Raw genomic sequence first — 22,765 nt, forward strand, 5'->3', positions numbered from 1 at the left:
CACAAATAAATGCATGGTGTTAGCATGAAATGTACCATCCCTAAGTGTAGCAATCAATAAAAACGTATGTGCTAATCCACTGTGGGCTCTGCTGCAAAGGCCTTCTTTCAAAATAGACCTAGGGCTTTCCCATCCGGAGACGATATGCATAAATACATTTCAAAATATATAGAGACCCATTCTGAATGAATCCGAGGACAACTAGACCCGTTCGTTATGGACCTGGTCGGATCCAGACCTAGCCCAATTACGCTCCTTTGTTAACCGGAGCTGATGAAGTGTGATGGAGAGGAGGTAGAGCGAAGTGATGCTCTAGCAGGGGCTGTGCTGTGTGTGTAGGCTACTGTGAGTGTGAGCGAATGACACAGAACAAGGAGAAGGGAGGGAGAGACGGCAACCAACCAAGCCGACTCGCCCTATAGTAAACCAATAGCTGTCAAATCTTCGCTATTTATCATCCAATAGGATTACATACTAGTACCTGTCTTGACTGCATCGAACTGGGAGAAGCTACTTTTATGTAAGATAGCTGACTTTTGTCAGTATGTTCGGCTCAATTTACTCTCAGATAATATAAACGTTGCATCAAAGTAGACATCGTACAAAACTACAAATCCCTGCAAGCTCCTGCACGTCATCTCTCGCTGATACCTTCTCTAACAGGTATTGTGTCAATTTAAAACTTGCACAAGACAGTTCACAGAATTGTCAATTTAAAGAAATGTTGCCAATTTAGGCATTGCTACATTTAGCTAACATTAGATAGTTAATCCAGAGATTCTTACCTTTGAGTTTATTTTATTTTTTACAGGGACAGTGCACATTAATCAACGTTTCAGTAAAAGTGCCGCTTTTAGCCAGCCGGCTAATTTTCAACCGCAATCCCTGGGCAGGTTATTAAAAACAATTACAATATAGACAATCATTGAGCAGTGAGCACACGCAGAGCAACATAGGACAAGCTAGACATAGCATACAGACAGAGCAACATAGAACAAAAAGCAGCAAGACAAAATTCATAAGCAACCAAGTGTTTCCACACCTAACAAGCTACAGACAACAACTTTGCCTCGATTCTGCAGTCACGTCCAGATCATCATGGCATTTGTAGTTCTTTATGATAGCCATATTATCAGCTAATTAGAGTGTTTTTTTTGGGGGGGGGGGGTGAGTACAGGCGAGTATATTGATGGAAGTTACCTTGTCTTGAAGAGATGTACACGGTTGTCTGGGGGGTCGTACCAGCGTGGGCCTACATGAAACGCGGCACTTGTTTGAAGTGTTTCTAGAATTCCCTATGGGAAAAATGAATGGTGGAGAAACTCATATTTGAAATCTGTCCCCAAATGCAATACATTTTTTGACTTGAAATCAAATATTTTATTAAATCTCTAGAATTAATCAATAACGGGAAACACTGTATTCTTACATCCTAGGTTTATACAAATGTGGAGCCTGACCTTTTTATGTTTATTTTATTTGAGGTACTTTATCTTTTTAAACTGTTGTCGCTGGCAATTCATGTGTGTAGTGATTTGTATTTCTTATTTTTATTTATTTGCTTTACTCTAATGTTATTTTATGTGTCTAAAGAAGAAAATATACATGTAATGATGTCCTATGTTTATTTGTTATTGTAATTTGACATTTTATTTGTTAAAAAAAAGTCACTTTAAAAGTAAATAAAGTATAGTTGTACTGATGATAGCCTAGTTACCACCAATGATATTGACTGTCGTAGCTTAGTTAGAATACTTTTTTATTACATTTCTATTGTATTTGTATTATGTAACAACCAAAAGGTTTATAAGCAAGCCCGTCTTGAACCAGGCACCAACTGCTAGCATATTACTAGTTAGTATTTATTGACAGTTCATAATGGGCTAACCCCTGTCCAGTTTGGCTAGAAAGTTGTCTGGGTGACCACCTAACTGCAATAAGCTCAAGGTTTACTTTAATCATCCTTTCAAACCACCACCCCAACTCCAGTAAAAAAGATTCAAATAAAAAGCTTCAAGTTCCTTGGCGTACACATCACTGACAATCTGAAATGGTCCACCCACACAGACAGAGTGGCAAAGAAGGCTCAACAGCTCCTCTTCAACCTCAGGAGGCTGAAGAAATTAGACTCTGCCCCTAAGACCCTCACACTCAACTTGTACAGATGCACAACTGAGAGCATCCTGTCGGGCTTTATCACCGCCTGGTACGGAAACTGCACTGCCCCGCAGGGCTCTCCAGAGGGTGGTGCAGTTGGGGCCACACTGCCTGCCCTCCAGGACACCTACAGCACCCGATGTTACAGGAAGGCCAAAAAAATCATCAAGGACATCAACCACCCGAGCCATGGCCTGTTCACCCCGCTTACCATCCAGAAGGCGAGGTCAGTACAGGTGCATCAAAGCTGGGACCGAGAGACTGAAGAACAGCTTCTATCTGAAGGCCATCAGACTGTTAAATAGCCATCACTAGCTGGCTACCACCCGGTTACTCAACCCTGCACCTTAGATGCCGCTGCCATATATACATAGACATGGAATCACTGGTCACTTTAATAATGGAATACTAGTCACATTAATAATGTTTACATTTCATATGTAGTGAATATATTGTATGTTTGTCAATGACACGCCATCCTAATATTTATATATTTCTTTATTCCATCATTTACTTTTAGATTTGTGTATTGTTGTAAAATTTTATATAGTACTGCACTGTTGGTGCTAGGAACACAAGCATTTCGCTACACCTGCAATAACATCTGCTAAATATGTATGTGACCAATAAAATTGGATTTGATTTTGATTTGATTGCAGTTTAAAAAATGCATTATGTCTGTCTGTGCCTTTTTAATAACTTTTTATGGCCTCAGCTTGGAGATTAAAGCTTAATATGTAAGCAGAATGTAATTACCAATATGCAATTTATCTTTATTGGGGTAGAGTACTATTGCAGCTTACTCCTGGGCTGATGTCATGATGCTGCTCGCATCTCTTCCTCAGTGTTGGAGTCCATTGTGCGCTCAAGGTCCTCTCTTTATGCTACCCATCACCCATTTGGCTGTTTCTCTGTTGGTTCTATTCATTAGATTGCTTTGATTTGCACATGGCATTTTCTTTTTCAGAGCAGTCTTCTCGCCATCCATCTGTCACTTTTTCCATCTTCCTCTGATTGTGTCGTTTTACATTTTATGTCTATCTATTCTTCACCAGAGCCTCTCATGTAAACTGGAGATAGTGGTTTATGAAGACTTGTGCTTTTTCATTAAAAAAAAACATTTCCTTATTTCACCTTCTCCCTCTTTTTCTTTCTTCCTTTCTTTCTTTTTGTCCTCTCTCTCTGCCTTTTCCACCCTGCTCTTACTCCTTCCTTCTCTTTTCTAGGCCATTTCATGGTGGCTGGAGATGATGGCGGAGCACGCAGAAACGTTCATGTCTCTCTACACCGTCGACATGGATGGTGCTCTGCAAGTCCAGCCCGTTGACTCATGGGATAGCTTCCCCTTATTCCAGCTGCTTAACAACTTCCTGCGATGTGACCGTGAGTTTGCCGTTCTCCCTGTGCCCCTCTTCTTCCACCTCTGACCCTCTGCTTCGCTTCCCACTACTGATTTAAAGCGTAGCCTACAACACATCACTGGTTCATGAGCACAGTTCAACTTCCAGTTCAGTAACCGTGAGTGGTGTGCATCCCTTCCTTATACTGTTCCCTCTAATTTTTGTTGCCCCCTCCCCCACCTCCTCCCTTGTCTTGTCCCCTGACCCTCCGTTTTGTGCTTGTCCGGATTTAAAGCACGGACTACAGCCCCTCCCTGTCCTGAGCTGTCTTCAAGAGCACGTCCCATACTTCACAGTGAATGTACGCACTACTAAGAGCACTAATTAACACCAGCAGTGCTGCAGAAAACAAGACTCGTTAGAAGAAGAGGTTAACTGTGCTTAAAGCTCCTGCACTTCTGCGTCGGCAACACAATAATTAACATCAGCATCAGTGAGGTAATGTGCAGAAAGGCTGATGTCAGAACACAATTGTAAAGTCAGCGGCCTGGTGTGGCGCTGACCTTACGCCATCTGTCAGCTGAAGACCACCTTTCACTTCCTGTAATGCGAGGAGCCGTGTCACACAGACAGGAGAGCATTAGCACGGTTTGAGGCACCTGTCTTACCAGGCTGTCCTCCATTTTGAGTTCTTTGGTCAATGAACAGGAAACATAAATGTTTAGTTTTCCCCTTTTTGTAAATGTACTTTGAATATAGCTCATAAACAAACAAAGGGTACTCTGATAAAAGGTTATAGACCGAAACATTAATCTCATTTTGTTTTGATTTCACCTGCTACCCACCCCCACCATGTGTGAAGTCGGTGTCTGTGTCCGAAAACCCGTAATTGGTTTCTACATTTTATGCTGATTGGTATTGTGAAAATATCAAATTTCATAGAATGTGACATTTTGAAAATGTAGTATTATTTAAATGTCAGGATGTCATACTCATTTTGGTTTTTCATCTAGTAGATTTCACTGCACACTATGGAGGAAGAGAAGCATCTTTTCAGACCCACATGTGTTTGACAACAGCTGATTATCAGCTTAGAGAATGGGCTCTACCAAAATGAACAAAACTTGCGCAAAATAACGCAATTGCGATTTAGAGGATGCATTCTAAGTATGCATGAGTCTAGTATGTTTATATTTGTTGCTTACTGCATACATTTATACTAAACAGTACTTTCTAAATAGTATGTAGTACGATGAGTATGTCATTTTAGTAAGTAGTAAGCAAGGACGATTTTGTGCACGGCCAATGTCACTGGCATCCAGGTGTTTGCCCTTGCGTGCGCTTGTGTACTATCAAACTTCCTCTCTCTCTCTCTCTCTCATACTTCAGTTTTCTTCTTCTCTCTTCTCCCTGATTCACTCTTTGCTCTGAGCCTTTGTTTCATTGCCAGCTGAGAGTTGGCTACATCTGAAGTGTTGTTTTACATTGTCTATGCAAGCCTCACACAGAGCAGACAGACAGCTCAAGGGCAGTAATGTTCAAAATAAAACTCTCATTATGTGAGGCATAGGCAAAGATCATTATTGTTTTGTTTTTTTCATTCATTTTCTGTTATTAACTTTCTCCATTAGTCTTGCAATTATTCCAACTGTCATAACAATTATTTGATTTGAAGAGTAAGGTAATGAGAATATAGGTTGAACAAAATCTAGACAAAAGAAAATTGTCGTTTTGACTATTAATGCAAATGAGGCCCCCTGTTTTTGATAATGATCTCTTAAGTGATAGGATCAGGTGGCAATTAAATCAGGTAAAATGGATGAAAATGTCAAACCTGATGATATTGTTAGGATAAAATTAAAATTAAACTATTTTTCTTAGTTGCTTAGCTATAGACCTGCATGGTCAAGTCTGCCTTTTAGGATTTGACAGTTTCCTACCTCCTTCAGGATGTCCACCTTCTCAATATTGACAGATGATTTGAGATATGTGAGTAAAAAAAACGTTTTTTCAACACACACAAAGCTGAAAAGAGGCTATGTTGATATCGTCTGATAAATGAACAAATACTGTACGTGATGTTCCGAATTGAAGCGTTAGTTGTTTGTAATGCCACATTTGAATGATTGTTTTGTAGCGTGAACAAAACATATTTAATTTATCACACCAGGTCTTAATATCCACGTATTCTAAGGATGCACTAAATGCTCACTTTAGTGTCTGCATGTGTTGCGGGATGGGAACTTGTTGGGAGAGGAGCCGTGGTCTCTCAGGAGGGTAAAAAGGCTAGTGTTAATCATGAAGGAACAGAGTGATGGGGAATTAGGACTAATGAAGCCCTGAGAGACCAGCAGGAGGCCTACGCTCTCTTTCTTTGTCTCTCTCTCTCTCTCTTTTTCTATTTGTCTCTCATTTTCTATTTGTCTCTTTTTCTCTGTTTGTGTCTTCCTCTGTCTTTCTGTGTCACTCTTTGTTGTCTCTTTCCTCCTCTCTTTTCTCCTACTTCCTTTGCACATCAGGACGTGTGAAGATGGAATTTGTATGCAAATGTCATAATATGGACTGCAGGAGGGAAGGACAGCAATTTAGCTTATCAAGGACGAGAACTGTATAAAGATGTTCAAGTCCAAATTCACAACCTTAAGCTTTGAATTCCTTCCTTCCTCATTCTCGCCCAGCTCACCTGCGCAATGGCGTGTTCCACAAGCACCTGCAGGACCTGTTCATCCCGCTGGTGGTACGCTACATAGACCTTATGGAGTCTTCTATCGCCCAGTCCATCCACCGCGGCTTCGAGCAGGAAACCTGGCAGTCCGTCAAGTAAGTTCCCTTCTCCCGAGCAACCTACCCCTTCATGGCTCTAGGCACCCAGATCTGAAATGACTGGATAAGTGTAAGAAATATGGTAACACTCTGCTATTGGAATCTAAGGCAGCAAACCAAAATGTCGATGCTGAAAATGCCCCCTGTTGTCATCTGTTGCATTCTGTTTGGCTATTTAAAGCTCTATGTCTAAGAGATAGGCTTTTACACTTGGAGTTATTTTTAGCGGGTTCTTCTATGGGGACAATTGAAGAACACTTTATGGTTCTAAGTAACACCTTATTTTCCATGAGTGTAGGCTAGATCACGTCCACCGACAAGGCACTAAATCATGCTATCACCAGATGGAGGTGAAAAATCAACACTCTGTTGTCTTTTGTCTCTGTCGTATCTTTTTTTGTCGTTGTTTGGTTTGGTTTGGCATTGATTTCTTTTCAGGACAATAGCCAACAACCTACCGAGCGTGCCTCTGCCCAAAGTCCGTCTCCCACAGATGCCCAGGTTCTCAGCACCCTCCTGGATGGGCCCGCTGTGTGACAGCACGTGTGTATGGGCTACCGCGAGACCTAATGGGGCGATGTGGCATGGACTGTGCTGTGGTTGTTGTGCCATTTGTCAAACGTATCCTATTCAAGAAAACAACTTTCAATTGTGTTACTTTCCTTTGCCAATGATGTGCAATTAAGCATTGAACTAGTTTATTACATTTTTTAAAACATTTTGTGTGAAAGATCTGAGAGAAGGCGGGAGGAAAGATCAGCTCGAAAAAGTTTATAGTAAAACCATTTGTTGTTGTCTACCACTGATCCTTTTAGCTGCGCAATCCAGGTGGCTTTTGTCATCACTACTCACATTTTCCTGGGACTGGTTGCCCCCTTTTGATGACCTCAAACTGATACCTTCTGTAATACCAAGATAAAAGCATGGTTGTCTTGTGAGAATGGTTGTCTTCTGTGGCACATTGTTCCCCAGCATGGTTATTTTCTGTGGCACAGCATCATCTCTATTGTGAAATGTATGTGGTGGTTGTGGAGCCTCTGCCTCCTTCTTCAGGAACGGTTTTGGAATATGTATGACATGTTTTTGTTCCCACATCCAATCATATTTCACCTATTTTTATTTGTGAATGCATTTATATTTTATTGTACATGGAGAGTATCAAAGAGATACCTGTTTTTGCCTCCTTTAATTATGATCTTAAGGTGTGCTTGTCAATTCACAGCTCAACCGGGACTGAATTGTGGAGTTTAACATGCCTAATGAATGTTGAATGAGAAATTGTATCCTTTCTTTTTTATTTCAGCTTGCAAGGAATTAATTTACCTGATATTTTGTAAGAAGGCTTAGCCATTTTACGGATTTAAGTGAATATGTTTTTCGAAAACCTCAGTGCTTTGTGACTCTTATGAAACCATTTTTAGAACTTGTCAAGTGACCCTTTTCTCCTCAAGCAATTGTCATAATTGAGCAGACATGATCCCCCGCAAGCAAGATTATGAAACGTAATTTAGATGGACTTCCAGGAGTCATTTTCCTGTGTTTGTGGTTGTAAAACAACATATAGCATTTGATCAATAACTAGTGAGTTGTATAGTCATTGGTATGACCACCAGATGATATTTGAGTGAACAGTGAAGACTCAACAACGTGGCTTCTGAGGGCCCCGTAGAAACAGTGGCAGTAATGGGGCCACCCGAGGGGTGCCCATCTCTGGAGGGAGGCTGAGTTGTGATGTTTGGGAAAGGCTTCTCACACACTCTCCATGTCCCCCCTACGGGACACCCCCACCCACCACCTCCCCTTTCTTGCTTGAGATAAAAAAAAACCTGGCACTTCGTTAGCGAGCACAGACGGGCGTGGGGGATTGTTCCATTCCCCTGGGAGAGGGGACGCTCGGAGAAGAGAGCTCCTAATTAGTCCTGAGGGGGGGATATGAGCGAGCGTTTAATTGCAACACGGATTTTGCCCAAACTATTTATTCCCGCGCACCACTTGTGAATGTAACAGTCTTTTAAAGGCAAAGTGAGAAAAGTGAGGAAGTGAATGCGCTTCACCCACCCCCCACTCTCTACCTCGCTCTCTCCGGTTCGCTGTACACTTGGATGCTGGTTGCTGCCACCGGTTGCCATGTGTTTCCGTGTAACCTCTGGTAGACACCGGGGAGAAGGTGGCGATGAAGACCCATCTGTCTGTGAGCTTAGTCACAGTCTGCCTGACAGCCGGATGTGATAAGGAACTGTTGGGTGTGTTTAGTAATTATGAGGCATGTTAACTATCTTAGGAACATGTCATGCCTTCAGAATCTATTCATACCCCTTGACTTATTCCACATTTTGTTGGTTGACTACATTTTGCTGTTTTACAGCCGGAGTTCAAAATGGGTAATATGTTTTGTTTTATTTATCTCACCCATCCACACATAATACCCCATAATGACAAAGTGAAAACATGTTTTTAGACATTTTTGCAAATGTATTGAAAATGAAATACAGAAATACTTTATCTCATTTACATAAGTATTCACACCCTGGAGTCGATACTTTGTAGAATCACCTTTGGCTGCCATTACAGCTGTAAGTCTTTCTGGGCAAGTTTCTAAGAGTTTTCCACACCTGGATTGTGCAAAATTTGCCTTTTATTATTTTCAAAATTCTTCAAGCTCGGTCAAATTGGTTGTTGATTATTGCTAGACAGTATTGACTTTCCTTTATGTCAACACTGTAACTCGGCCACTCAGGAACATTCGCTGTCTTTTTGGTAAGAAACTCCAATGTAGATTTGGCCCTGTGTTTTAGGTTATTGTACTGCTGAAAGGTGAATTAATCTCCCAGTGGTTGGTGGAAAGCAGACTGAACCAGGTTTTCCTCTAGGATTTTATCCTGAAAAACTCCCCAGTCCTTAACGATTACAAGCATACCCGTAACATGATGCAGCCACCACTATGCTTGAAAATATGGAGGATGGTACTCTGTAATGTGTTGTATTGGATTGTCCCCAAACATAACAATTTGTATTCAGGACAAAATGTTAATTGCTTTGACATATTGTTTGCAGTATTAATTTAATGCGTTGTTGCAAACAGGATGCATGTTTTAGAATATTTGCATTCTGTACAGGCTTCCTTATTTTCACTCTCAATTAGGTTAGTATTGTGGACTAACTACAATGTTGTAGATCTATCCTCAGGTTTCTGCTATGACAGCCATTAAACTCTGTAACTGCTTAAAGTCACCATTGGCCTCATTGTGAAATCCTTGAGCGGGTTTCCTTCCTGTCCGGCAACTGAGTTAGGAAGGATGCCTGTATCTTTGCAGTAACTGGGGAAAATTGAGACACTGTCCGAAGTGTAATTAATAACTTCACCATGCTCAAAGGGATATTTTTTTTGCCATCGGTGCCCTTTGCGAGGCAGTTTACAATTGGCTCATTCATCCCCCTCCTCTCCCCTGTAACTATTCCCCAGGTCGTTGCTGTAAATGAGTCAACTTACCTGGTAAAATAATGGATAAATAAAAAATAAATAAAAAATTGGAAAACCTCCCTGGTCATTGTGATTGAGCCTGTATTTGAAATTCACTGAGGGACCTTACAGATAATTGTATGTGTGGGGTACAGAGATGAGGTAGTCATTAAAAAAATAATTGTATACACTATTATTGCATACAGATTGAGTCCATGCAAATGTTTACTTATGAACTGATTTAGGCTTGCCATAACAAAGGCTTTGAATACTTATTGGCTCATGACATTTCAGCTTTTCATTCTTAATTAATTAGTAAAAATGTCTAAAAGATAAATTCCATTTTGACATTATGGGGTATTGCGTGTAGACCAGAGGAAAAAAATCTACATTTAATCCATTTTAAATTCAGGCTGTAACACAAGAAAATGTGTCACAAGTCAAGGATGTAAATCTTTTCTGAGGGCACTGTAACTGTGGACCATGTTAATTGTTGAATGTGTTCAGGTACTGAGCAGTAATGCAAGAAAACATCAGCACTTCACTTATATACTTCAGGATTTGGGCAAAGAAGCCCTTTTTCTTTTTTGCTTTTTTCTTGAATTTGAATTGCTTTGACATTTTTTTGCAGTATTGATTTAATGCCTTGTTGCAAACAGGATGCATATTTTAGAATATTTGTATTCTGTACAGGCTTCCTCATTTTCACTCTCAATTAGGTTTTACCCAATTTTTCTCCCCAATTTCATGGTATCCAGTTGTTTTTAGTAGCTACTATCTTGTCTCATCACTACAACTCCTGTACGGGCTCGGGAGAGACAAAGGTTGAAAGTCATGCGTCCTCCGATACACAACCCAACCAAGCCGCACTGCTTCTTAACACAGCGCATATCCAACCCAGAAGCCAGCCACACCAATGTGTTGGAGGAAACACTGTGCACCTGGCAACCTTGGTTAGCGCGCACTGTGCCCGGCCCGCCACAGGAGTTGCTGGTGTGCGATGAGACAAGGATATCTCTACCGGCCAAGCTCTCCCTAGCCCGGACAACGCTAGGCCAATTGTGCGTCGCCCCACGGTCCTCCCGGTCACGGCCGGTTGTGACGGAGCCTGGGCACGAACCCAGGGTCTCTGGTGGCACAGCTGGCGCTGCAGTACAGCGCCATTAACCACTGCACCACCCGGGAGGCCTAGAAGCCCTTTTTCTACCAAGAGTCAGAAGTAAGATGAACTCATAGGTACAATTTTTATGTATCTGCGTGCAGTTTGAAGGAAGTTGCTACCTAGCGTTAGCGCAAGTGCTAAGTAATGTGGTATCTGCTAGCATGCTATTAGATACTCTAGACTTCCAGTCATTGCACTAAGGCTAGTTAGGATTGGCTTGCGAAACTACCTCTAACTTCCTTCACACAGAGACATAAAAATGGCATCCAGGAGTTCATCTGACTCTAAGGTAGTAGATAAAGAACTTCATTGCCAAAATCCCGACGTATCCCTTTAAAGACCTCTTACACAAAGCCCTGGACTCAGTGTAACTCAGTCTTCATTTGATAATGTTTATTGACAACTGACAGAACATTGGCATTTCAATTGAAGTGTTTACCTATTTCTTCATGCATCCAGACATGTAGTGGTGGAAAAAAGTACCCAATTGTCATACTTCAGTAAAAGTAAACATACCTTTTTATAGAAAATGACTCAAGTGAAAGTTATACAGTAAAATACTACTTGAGTACAAGTTTGAAAGTATTTGGTTTTAAATATACTTAAGTATAAAAAGTAAATGTAATTGCTATAATATACTTAAATATCAGAAGTAAAAGTATAAATAATTTCCAATTCCTTATATTAAGCAAACCAGTACCATTTCTTGTCTTGTTTTTATTTATGGATAGCCAGGGGCACACTCCAACACTCAGACACCATTTACAAATGAAGCATTTGTGTTTAGTAATTCCACCAGATCAAAGGCAGTAGGGATGACCATGGATGTTCTCTTGATAAGTGTGTGAATTGGACCATGTTCCTGTCCTGCTAAGCATTCAAAATGTAACAAGTACTTTTGGGTGTCAGGGAAAATGTATGGAGTAAAAAGTACACTATTTCTTTACGAATATAGTGAAGAAAGGTAAATATTGTCAAAATTATGAATCGTAAAGTACCGCAAAAAAATACTTTGCATTTTAAATTATTTTTTACTTAACTACTTCTACCACAGCAGACATGCCATTCTAAGGGCTAAATGCCATTCTAAGGGCTAAATGCCATTCTAAGGACTGTGTTATTCACTCCTTTATATCTGGAGGCTGAACACCAATGTAGGGAAAATTGTGTAGAGGTGTAATTAAAGCTGTGAATAGATCACAGTTTGTGTCTGTGAATGCACACTGCAGATCTTTTTAATTGTTTGTGTGTCTGTGTGTTCTTGCAATTTTGGGGGGGTATTGGATGTTTTCTCCCATGTATTCCATGTCTGAGAAGAAGACAAAGTATTTCTACTCTGATTTTGTTATTTTGGCTTCTTCCCACCCAAACCCCTAGTAACGGCTCGGAGACCTCCGAGGACCTCTTCTGGAAGTTGGACGCCCTCCAGATGTTTGTCCTGGACCTGCACTGGCCCGAGCCTGAGTTTGCTAAACATCTGGAGCAGAGGCTGAAGCTCATGGCCAGCAACATGATGGAGGCCTGTGTCAAAAGGTCAGATGGCAGGAGACGGTCACCACCTGGGATGGGTTGGGGTTCAGCGTTTAACCCACCCTGTTTTTTGACACGTCATTTCTGGTTTATAATTGAGATATTACTGAGGAGAATGTTAGTCAGGGGCGGACTGGGACCAGAAATCCACCCTGGCATTTCTAACACACCGGCACATTTTTTCCCTGGAGGCCCCAAACACCAGCCCATTTTTTGTCAAGATAATTACCATTTTGCGCAGGAAAAAAACAAATGAATTAGACAGGCCCAGAGGTCAAAAAATGGAGTGAAATGCCAGATGGCCAGTCTGCCCCTGAAGTTAGTGATGGAGTTCTGAACAGTGTTTTCCATAGCCACCTATGAATGAACCATATCATAAAACCTAAATTAAACTATATTTTTTACCCAAAGAACGAAAGCGGCTTTCGACTCCAAGATGCAGAAGGCCAGCAAGTCAACAGACTTCCGGGTGCCGTTGTCGGTATGCACCATGTTCAATGTGCTCATTGAAGCCAAGAAGCAGTGCTCCAAACTCTGTGTGCTGGACTCCGGTCTAGAGGTACGACCGCATTCAACTGCTATTCTCTGTTCTTTGACCATACAAACTGACCACACATTTCCATCGATTACATGCAAAACCACCACAAACCCTACTAACGTCAATCGTGGTTGTTTACATGTACATATTACCTCATATGTACAGATTACCTCAATTAGCCTGACTAACCCCCGCACATTGACCATGTACCGGTACCACCTGTATATAGCCTCGCTACAGTTATTTTCACTGTCATTTTACTGTTTTTGATTTCTTTACTTATCTATTGTTTACCTAATACCAATTTTTTGCTTAAAAATTGCACTGTTGTTAAGTACGCATTTCACTGTAAGGTTCACCTGTTGTATTCGGCGCACGTGACAAATAAACTTTGATTTGATTTGGGTATTCAACTATTGAGTGTAGCAAACAATGGGTATACTGTTGTTAAAAGAATGGGCAGGGCCTCATTTGCTTTTTTAAACCCTACATGCCCTAATCAGCTATAAGTACACTGAACCTACCACAACAACAGAAGCAAACATTGTTCCCTACCTTGCCTGGGTTTCCCTAAAGAACTCAATAACATGTGTTTCCCTTTGTCTGTGGCAGATTCAGTAACATTACCTTGACAGCTAAAACATTCATTGCGATGGGAACATTCATAGCGCGTCCAGATCAGTGGTAAAGTGCAGTGGCTGCTCTAAATTGATGCTTCTGAATGAGCGCTCAATCTCTCCATTACAGCATTTCATGGTGCTAAAGGCTAACCCTCCGCTACCCAGCGACCATTTACAGTGTCTACAGAGAGCTAAGCTCACTGTCCCATTTAGCCTCCACAAGTCCCTGAGGATGTTTATTCATTGCCGAACAGACACACTCAGGTGTGTACACTCAGTGTGCTCTACAGATTCCAATTTGGATTGGAACTAATTGAGTTAGTGCATTAATTATCGACAGTTGATGTGGTTATGATGTGATAAGGTGTTGTTTCACCTGTGCAAAATACAGTTCAAGATCATTATCTATACAGCATCTGAACCATTGATGATTTAGCGTAGCAGATGAAAAGGTTGTTATTTTTGATCTAGCTACATGTCAAAAAATATATATTTATCCACTCACCTTGGATCATTTACATGACATTCCTGTTTCTTAAAATGCAGATGACTTGTAAATTAATTTTTTAAGTAATTCTAGCACATTGCGAGCGGTGCCACTCGGGAGGCTATTAAATTATTTTGAGGGTATTTTTTTAAGAAGCCTTGGTTAGAACAAATGATGTTGTAGTGAAACTCTTCAAGGTTTTATGCATTTATTCTTAACAAAGAAAATTCTGCATTTAAGTGAACTCTCCAGTGAAAAATCATACCTATCACAAATGTTTCCACCGAAATTAGTTGATTTTGACGTGTATAAATTTAACAGATACTGATATATCAAAGGCTGTTGTCCCTGACACAGATTAAGTATTGGGCTAAAAAGTACTTTCAATGGTAATTCTCTTTTAAGCATGCTTTTTAGTAGTATGTTTAAGTCTAATCGAGATCCGGGTAACTGGCCCATAAAACAAACACATATATATATATATATATATATATATATATATACACACACACACACACTTACACACACACTTACACAACTTACACACTTACACACTTTCTACATTTTAGAATAATAGTGAAGACATCAAAACTATGAAATAACACATATGGAATCATATATTGTTAAACAATTCAAAATATAAATTATATTTGAGATTCTTCAAAGTAGCCTCCCTTTGCCTTGATGACAGCTTTGTACACTCTTAGCATTCGCTCTATCAGCTTGATGAGGTAGTCACCTGGAATACATTTCAATTAACAGGCGTGCCTTGTTAAAAGTTAATCTGTGGAATTTCTTTCCTTCCCAATGCGTTTGAGCCAATAAGTTCAACCAATCAAATGTATTTATGAAGCCCTTTTTACTTCAGCCGATGTCACAAAGTGCTATACAGAAGCCCAGCCTAAAACCGCAAACAGCAAGCAATGCAGATGTAGAAGCACGGTGGCTAGGAAAAACTCCCTAGAAAGGCAGGAACATAGGAAGAAACCTAGAGAAGAACCAGGCTCTGAGGTGTCGGCAGTCCTCTTCTGGCTGTGCCAGGTGGAGATTATTAACAGTACATGGCTAAGATGTGCAAACGTTCATAGATGACCAGCAGGGTCAAATAATAATAATCACAGTGGTTGTAGAGGGTGCAACAGGTCAGCACCTCAAGAGGTAATATCAGTTGGCTTTTCATAGCCGATCATTCAGAGTTAGAGACAGCAGGTGCGGTAGAGTGAGAGAGACGGAAAACAGCAGGTCCGGGACAAGGTAGCACATCCGGTGAACAGGTCAGGGTTCCATAGCCGCAGGCAGAACAGTTGAAACTGGAGCAGCAACACGACCAGGTGGACTGGGGACAGCAAGGAGTCATCGGCCAGGTAGACCTGAGGCATGGTCCTACGGCTCAGGTCCTCCGACAGAAGAGAGAAAGAGAGAGAGAGAGTTAGAGGGAGCATACATAAATTCACACAGGACACTGGATAAGACAGGAGAAACTGATAGACTGATACTAGCCCCCCGACACAAACTATTACTGCATAAATACTGGAGGCTGAGACAGGAAGGGTCAGGGAGACACTGTGGCCCTGTCCAACGATACCCCCGGACAGGGCCAACCAGGCAGTATATAACCCCACCCACTTTGCAAAGCACAGCCCCCACACCACTAGAGGGATATCTCCAAACCACCAACCTACTACCCAGAGACAAGGCCGAGTATAGGCCATGAAGATCTTCCCCACGACACGAACCTGAGGTGGGCGCCAACCCAGACAGGAAGATCACTTAAGTGACTCAACCCACTCAAGTGATGCACTCCTCCTTGGGACGGCAATGAAAAGCATGAGTAAGCAAATCAAATCAAATGTATTTATATAGCCCTTCATACATCAGCTGATATCTCAAAGTGCTGTACAGAAACCCAGCCTAAAACCCCAAACAGCAAGCAATGCAGGTGTAGAAGCACAGTGGCTAGGAAAAACTCCCTAGAAAGGCCAAAACCTAGGAAGAAACCTAGAGAGGAACCAGGCTATGTGGGGTGGCCAGTCCTCTTCTGGCTGTGCCGGGTGGAGATTATAACAGAACATGGCCAAGATGTTCAAATATTCATAAATGACCAGCATGGTCCAATAACAATGAGGCAGAACAGTTTAAACTGGAGCAGCAGCACGGCCAGGTGGACTGGGGACAGCAAGGAGTCATCATGTCAGGTAGTCCTGAGGCATGGTCCTAGGGCTCAGGTCCTCTGAGAGAGAGAAAGAAAGATAGAATTAGAGAGAGCACACTTAAATTCACACAGGACACCGAATAGGACAGGAGAAGTACTCCAGATATAACAAACTGACCCTAGCCCCCGACACAAACTACTGCAGCATAAATACTGACTCAGCCCCCGTAATAGGGTTAGAGGTAGAGAATCCCAGTGGAGAGAGGGGAACTGGCCAGGCAGAGACAGCAAGGGCAGTTCGTCGCTCCAGTGCCTTTCCATTCACCTTCACACCCCTGGGCCAGACTACTCAATCATAGGACCTACTGAAGAGATTAGTCTTCAATAAAGAGTTAAAGGTCGAGACCGAGTCTGAGTCTCTCACATGGATAGGCAGACCATTCCATAAAATGGAGCTCTATAGGAGAAAGCCCTGCCTCCAGCCGTTTGCTTTGAAATTCTAGGGACACTAAGGAGGCCTGCATCTTGTGACCGTAACGTACGTGTAGGTGTTTACGGCAAGACCAAATCAAAGAGATAGGTAGGAGCAAGCGCATGTAATGCTTTGTAGGTTGGCAGTAAAACCTTGAAATCAGCCCTAGCCGTAACAGTAAGCCCGGTGGACTGAGAGGCTAGCACTGGAGTAATATGATCGAAGAGTAATACCGAGGTTCTACACAGTTTTATTTGAGACAACTGTATAACCTTCAAGATTAATGGTCAGATCCAACAGAAGATCTCATTGTTTCTTGGGACCTAGAACTAGCATCTCTGTTTTGTCCAAGTTTAAAAGTATAACATTTGCCGCCATCAACTTCCTTATTTACATTTACATTTAAGTCATTTAGCAGACGCTCTTATCCAGAGCGACTTACAAACTGAAACACAGGTTTCCAGGGATGGCAATTTCGGGGCTTCACCATGTTTCATCGAAATGTACAGCTGTGTATCGTCCACATAGCGGGGAAAGTTAACATTATGTTTCCGAATGACATCACCAAGAGGTAAAATATATAGTGAAAACAATAGTGGTCCAAAACCGGAACCTTGAGAAATACCGAAATTTACAGTTGATTTGTCAGAGGACAAACCATACACAGAGACAAACTGATATATTTTCGACAGATAAGATCTAAACCAGGCCAGAAATTGTTTGTGTAGACCAATTTGGGATTCCAATCTCTCCAAAAGATTGTGGTGATCGATGGTATAAAAAGCAAAACTAAGGTCTAGGAGCACGAGGACAGATGCAGAGCCTTGGTCTGACGCCATTAAAGGGTAATTACCACCTTCACAAGTACAGTCTCTGTGCTATGATGTTGTCTAAAACCAGACTGAAGAGTTTCGTATACATCGTTTGTCTTCAGGAAGGCAGTGAGTTGCTGCGCAATAGCTTTTTCAAAACATTTTGACAGAAAATGGGAGATTCGATACAGGCTGATAGTTTTGGCTTTGGCTTTTTACTGCCACTTTTAGTGAGTTTGGTACACATCGGGTGGAGACAGAGGCGTTTATTATGTTCAACATAGGTATTCAGTAGTTTAGTTGGAATAGGGTCCAGTATGTAGCTTGAAGGTTTAGAGGCCATGACTGTTTTCATCAATGTGTCGAGATATAATATTAAAAAACTTGAGTGTCTCCCTTGATCCTAGGTCCTGGCAGTGTTGTGCAGACTCAGGACAACTGAGCTTTTGAGAAATACGCAGATTTAAAGAGGAGTCCGTCATTTGCTTTCTAATGATCATGATCTTTTCGTCAAAGAAGTTAATCAATTTATCACTGCTGTGAAAGCCATCCTCTCTTGGGGAATACTGCTTTTTAGTTGGCTTTGCGACAGTATCAAAAATAAATGTTGGATTGTTCTTATTCTCCTCAATTAATTTGGAAAAATAGGATAATCGAGCAGCAGTGAGGGCTCTTCGAAGCTGCATGGTACTGTCTTTCCAAGCTAATCGGAAGACTTCCAGTTTGGTGTAGCACCATTTCCGTTCCAATCTTCTGGAAGCTTGCTTGCTTTAGGGCTCGGGTATTTTCTGTATACCAGGGAGCTAGTTTCTTATGACAAATGTTTTTTGTTTTAGGGGTGCGACTGCATCTAGAGTATTACGCAAGGTAAAATTTAGTTCCTCAATTAGATATTGTTGTACTCTGACGTCCTTGAGTAGGTGGAGGGAGTCTGGAAGGGCATCTAGGAATCTTTGGGTTGTCCGAGAATTTATAGCACGGCTTTTGATGCTCCTTGGTTGGGGTCTGAGCAGATTATTTGTTGCGATTGCAAATGTAATAAAATGGTGGTCCGATAGTCCAGGATTATGAGGAAAAACATTAAGATCCACAATATTTATTCCACGGGGCAAAACTATGTCCTGAGTATGACTGTGGCAGTGCGTAGGTCCGGAGACATGGACAAAACCCACTGAGTTGATGATGGCTTTGACAGCCTTTTGGAGTGGGTCTGTGGACTTTTCCATGTGAATATTAAAGTCACCAAAAATGTGATTTTTATCTGCCATGACTACAAGGTCCGACAGGAATTCAGGAACTCAGTGAGGAACGCTGTATACGGCCCAGGAGGCCTGTAAAGTAGCTATACAAAAATGATTGAGTAGGCTGCATAGATTTCATGACAAGTTCAAAAGATTAAAATGCAGTCATTTATTTTTGTAAATTGAAATTTGTTGTCGTAAATCTTAGCAACACCTCCGCCTTTGTGGGATGTGTGGGGGATATGGTCACTCGTGTAACCAGGAGAAGAGGTCTCATTTAACACAGAAAATTCATCAGGCTTAAGCCATGTTTCAGTCAGGCCAATCACATCAACATTAAGATTAGTTCATTCAATATAACTGCCTTGGAAGTGAGGGATCTAACATTAAGTAGCCCTATTTTGAGATGTGAGATATCACAATCTCTTTTAATAATGACAGGAATAGAAGAGGTCTTTATTCTAGTGAGATTGCTAAGGCAAACACCGCCATGTTTCGTTTTGCCCAACCTAGATCGTGGCACAGACACTGTCTCAATGGGGATAGCTGAGCTGACAACACTAACTGTGCTAGTGGCAGACTCCACTAAGATGGCAGGCTGGCTAACATCCTGATGCCTGGCCTTCACCCTATCCCATTGTGGAGCTAGAGCCCGGTCTATGTTCATAGATAAGATGAGAGCACCCCTCCAGCTGGGATGGAGTCCGTCACTCCTCAGCAGAATAGGCTTGGTCCTGTTTGTGGGTGAGGGCCAATTATCTATAAATTCTATCTTTTGGGAGGGTCAGAAAACAGTTTTCAACCAGCGATTGAGTTGTGAGACTGCTGTAGAGCTCATCACTCCCCCTAACTGGGAGGGGGCCGGAGACAATTACTCGATGCCGACAAATGCAGTTGCAAAAAGCATCAAGCGCTATGATGAAACTGGCTCTCATGAGGACCTCCACAGGAAAGATAGAACCAGAGTTACCTCTGCTACAGAGGATAAATTCATTAGAGTTAACTGCACCTCAGAATGCTGCCCAAATAAAGGCATAGAGTTCAAGTAACAGACACATCTCAACATCAACTGTTCAAATGAGACTGTGTGAATCAGGCCTTCATGGTCGAATTGCTGCAAAGAAACCACTACTAAAGGACACCAATAAGTAGAAGAGACTTACTTGCTTGGGCCTTGAAACAAGAGCACTGAACATTAGACCTGTGGAAATCTGTCCTTTTGTCTGATGAGTCCAAATGTGAGGTTTTTGGTTCCAACAGCCATGTCTTTGTGAGACATAGAGTAGGAGAATGGATGATCTCCACATGTGTTGTTCCCACCTTGAAGCATGGAGGAGATTGTGTTGTGGTGCTTTGCTGGTGACACTCTCAATGATTTATTTAGAATTTAAGGCACACTTAACCAGAATGTCTACCACAGCATTCTGCAGCGATATGCATTCCCATCTGGTTTGCGCTTAGTGGCACTATCATTTGTTTTTTAACAGGACAATGACCCAAAACACACCTCCAGGCTGTGTAAGGGCTATTTGATCAAGAAGGAGAGTGATGGAGTGCTGCATCAGATGACCGGGCCTCCACAATCACCTGACCTCAAACCAATTAAATGGTTTGGGATGAGTTTGAACGCAGAATGAAGGAAAGGCAGCCAACAAGTGCTCAGCATATGTGGGAACTCCTTAAAGACTTTTTGATAAACATTCCTGGTGACTAACTCATGAAGCTGGTTGAGAGAATGTCAAGCGTGTTCAAAGCTGTCATCAAGGCTACTTTGAATAATCAAAAATATAAAATATATAGTGAAAATAAAGAAAACCCTGGAATGAGTAGGCGTGTCCAAACTTTTGACTGGTACTGTATATATGCAGGGCATTCGGAAAGTATTCATACCCCTTGACTTTTTCCACGTTTACAGCCTTGTTCTAAAATATATATATATTTTTTTTAATTGCACATTTCTAAAAATGAAAATAAAAAAATATTACATTTACATAAGTTTTCAGACCCATTACTTTCAATTTTACCTTTATTTAACCAGGCAAGTCAGTTAAGAACATATTCTTATTTTCAATGACGACCTGGGAGCAGTGGGTTACTGCCTGTTCAGGGGCAGAACGACAGATTTGTACCTTGTCAGCTCAGGGGTTTGAACTCGCAACATTCCGGTTACTAGTCCAACGCTCTAACCACTAGGCTACGCTGCCGCCCCACCTTTGTTGAAGCATCTTTGGCAGCATTTACAGCCTTGGGTCTTCTTGGGTATGACGCTACAAGCTTGGCATACCTGTATTTGGGGAGTTTCACCAATTCTTCTCTGAAGATCCTCTCAAGCTCTGTCAGGTTGGATGGGGAGACTCGTTGCACAGCTATTTTCAGGTCTCTCCAGAGATGTTCGATTAGGTTGAAGTCCGGGCTCTGGCTGGACCACTCAAGGACATTCAGAGACTTGTCCCGAAGCCAACCCTGCTTTGTCTTGGCTGTCTGCTTAGGGTCATTGACCTGTTGGAAGGTGAACCTTCGCTCCCGTCTGAGGTCCTGAGCACTCTGGAGCAGTTTTTCATCAAGGATCTCTCTGTACTTGTCTCTGTTCCTCTTTCACTCGATCCTGACTAGTCTCCCAGTCCCTGCTACTGAAATAAATCCCATGCTGCCACCACCATGCTTCACCGTAGGGATGGTGCCAGGTTTCCTCCAGAGTGAAGCTTGGCATTCAGGCCAAAGAGTTCAATCTTGGTTTCATCATACCAGAGAATCTTGTGTTTTATGTTCTGAGAGTCCTTTAGGTGCCTTTTTGCATATTCCAAGTGGAATGTAATGTGCCTTTTACTGACGAGTGACTTCCGTCTGGCTGTCTGGCTACCATAAAGGTCTGATTGGTGGAGTGGGTTCAAGGGTTCTCCTATCTCCACACATGAGCTCTGGAGCTCTGTCAGAGTGACCATTGGGTTCTTGGTCACCTCCCTGACCAAGGCCCTTCTTGCTCAGTAAGCCGGGCGGCCAGCTCTAGGAAGAGTCTTGGTGGTTCCAAACTTCTTCCATTTAAGAATTAAGGAGGCCATTTTGTTCTTGGGGACCTTTAATGCCGCAGAAATGTTTTGGTATCCTTCCCCAGATCTGTGCCTCGACACAATCCTGTCTCGGAGTTCTACGGGCAATTCCTTCGACCTCATGGCTTGGTTTTTGCTCTGACATTAACTGTCAACTGTGGGACCTTACATAGACAGGTGTGTGCCTTTCCAAATCATGTCCAATCAACTGAATCTACCACAGGTGGACTCCGATGAAGTTGTACAAACATCTCATGGATGATTAATGGAAACAGGATTCACTTGAGCTCAATTTCGAGTCTCTTAGTAATGGGTCTGAATATTTCTGTAAATGAAGTTTTTTTTATATTATATATTCTAAAAACCTGTTTTCTCATTGTCATTAGGAGGCATTGTATGTAGATTTATGTGGGAAAAATGTCATTTAATCCATTTTAGAATAAGGCTGTTATGTAACAAAATGTGGAAAAAATCAAGGGGTCTGAATATTTTCAGAATGCACTGTACCTACACGAACGCTACAGTCACAAGGCGCTGGCCTCCTTATTGTCCTTAGATTTATAAGCAACAGCTGGAGGCAGGGCTTTCTCCTTTAGAGCAACATTTTTATGAAGTGGTCTGCCTATCCATGTGAGAGATGCAGTCTCAGTCTCAACTTTTAAGTCTTTGCTGAAGACTCATCTCTTCAGTAGGTCCTATGATTGAGTGTAGTCTGGCCCAGTGGTGCGAAGGTGAACGGCAAGGCAATTGAGAGACAAACCACCCTTGCTGTCTCTGCCTGGCTGGCTCCCCTCCACTGGGATTCTCTGCCTGACCGGCTCCCCTCTCTCCACTGGGATTCTCTGCCTCTGACCCTATTATGGGGGCTGAGTCACTTGCTTACTAGTGCTCTTCCATGCCGTCACCAAGGAGGGGTCCGTCACT

At 42.0% G+C, this 22,765-nt stretch overlaps 1 protein-coding gene across 4 annotated transcripts in view; it reads left to right on the top strand.

The window, feature by feature from the left end:
- The window catches only part of LOC118396467 (calcium-dependent secretion activator 2-like), a 237,686-nt gene that overhangs the window by 179,449 nt on the left and 35,472 nt on the right, over positions 1-22,765 (top strand). For 3 of the 4 annotated variants that reach the window (XM_052465503.1, XM_052465505.1, XM_052465504.1), the window contains exons 18-22: positions 3,384-3,540; positions 6,176-6,317; positions 6,759-6,863; positions 12,320-12,475; positions 12,884-13,031. In XM_052465503.1, the coding sequence (XP_052321463.1) occupies positions 3,384-3,540; positions 6,176-6,317; positions 6,759-6,863; positions 12,320-12,475; positions 12,884-13,031 (708 nt within the window). The remainder of the gene's footprint in view (positions 1-3,383; positions 3,541-6,175; positions 6,318-6,758; positions 6,864-12,319; positions 12,476-12,883; positions 13,032-22,765) is intronic. The other variant, XM_052465506.1, reaches the window with a different exon arrangement.

The sequence above is a fragment of the Oncorhynchus keta genome, chromosome 17, assembly GCF_023373465.1.
Source record: "Oncorhynchus keta strain PuntledgeMale-10-30-2019 chromosome 17, Oket_V2, whole genome shotgun sequence".
NCBI lineage: Eukaryota > Metazoa > Chordata > Actinopteri > Salmoniformes > Salmonidae > Oncorhynchus > Oncorhynchus keta.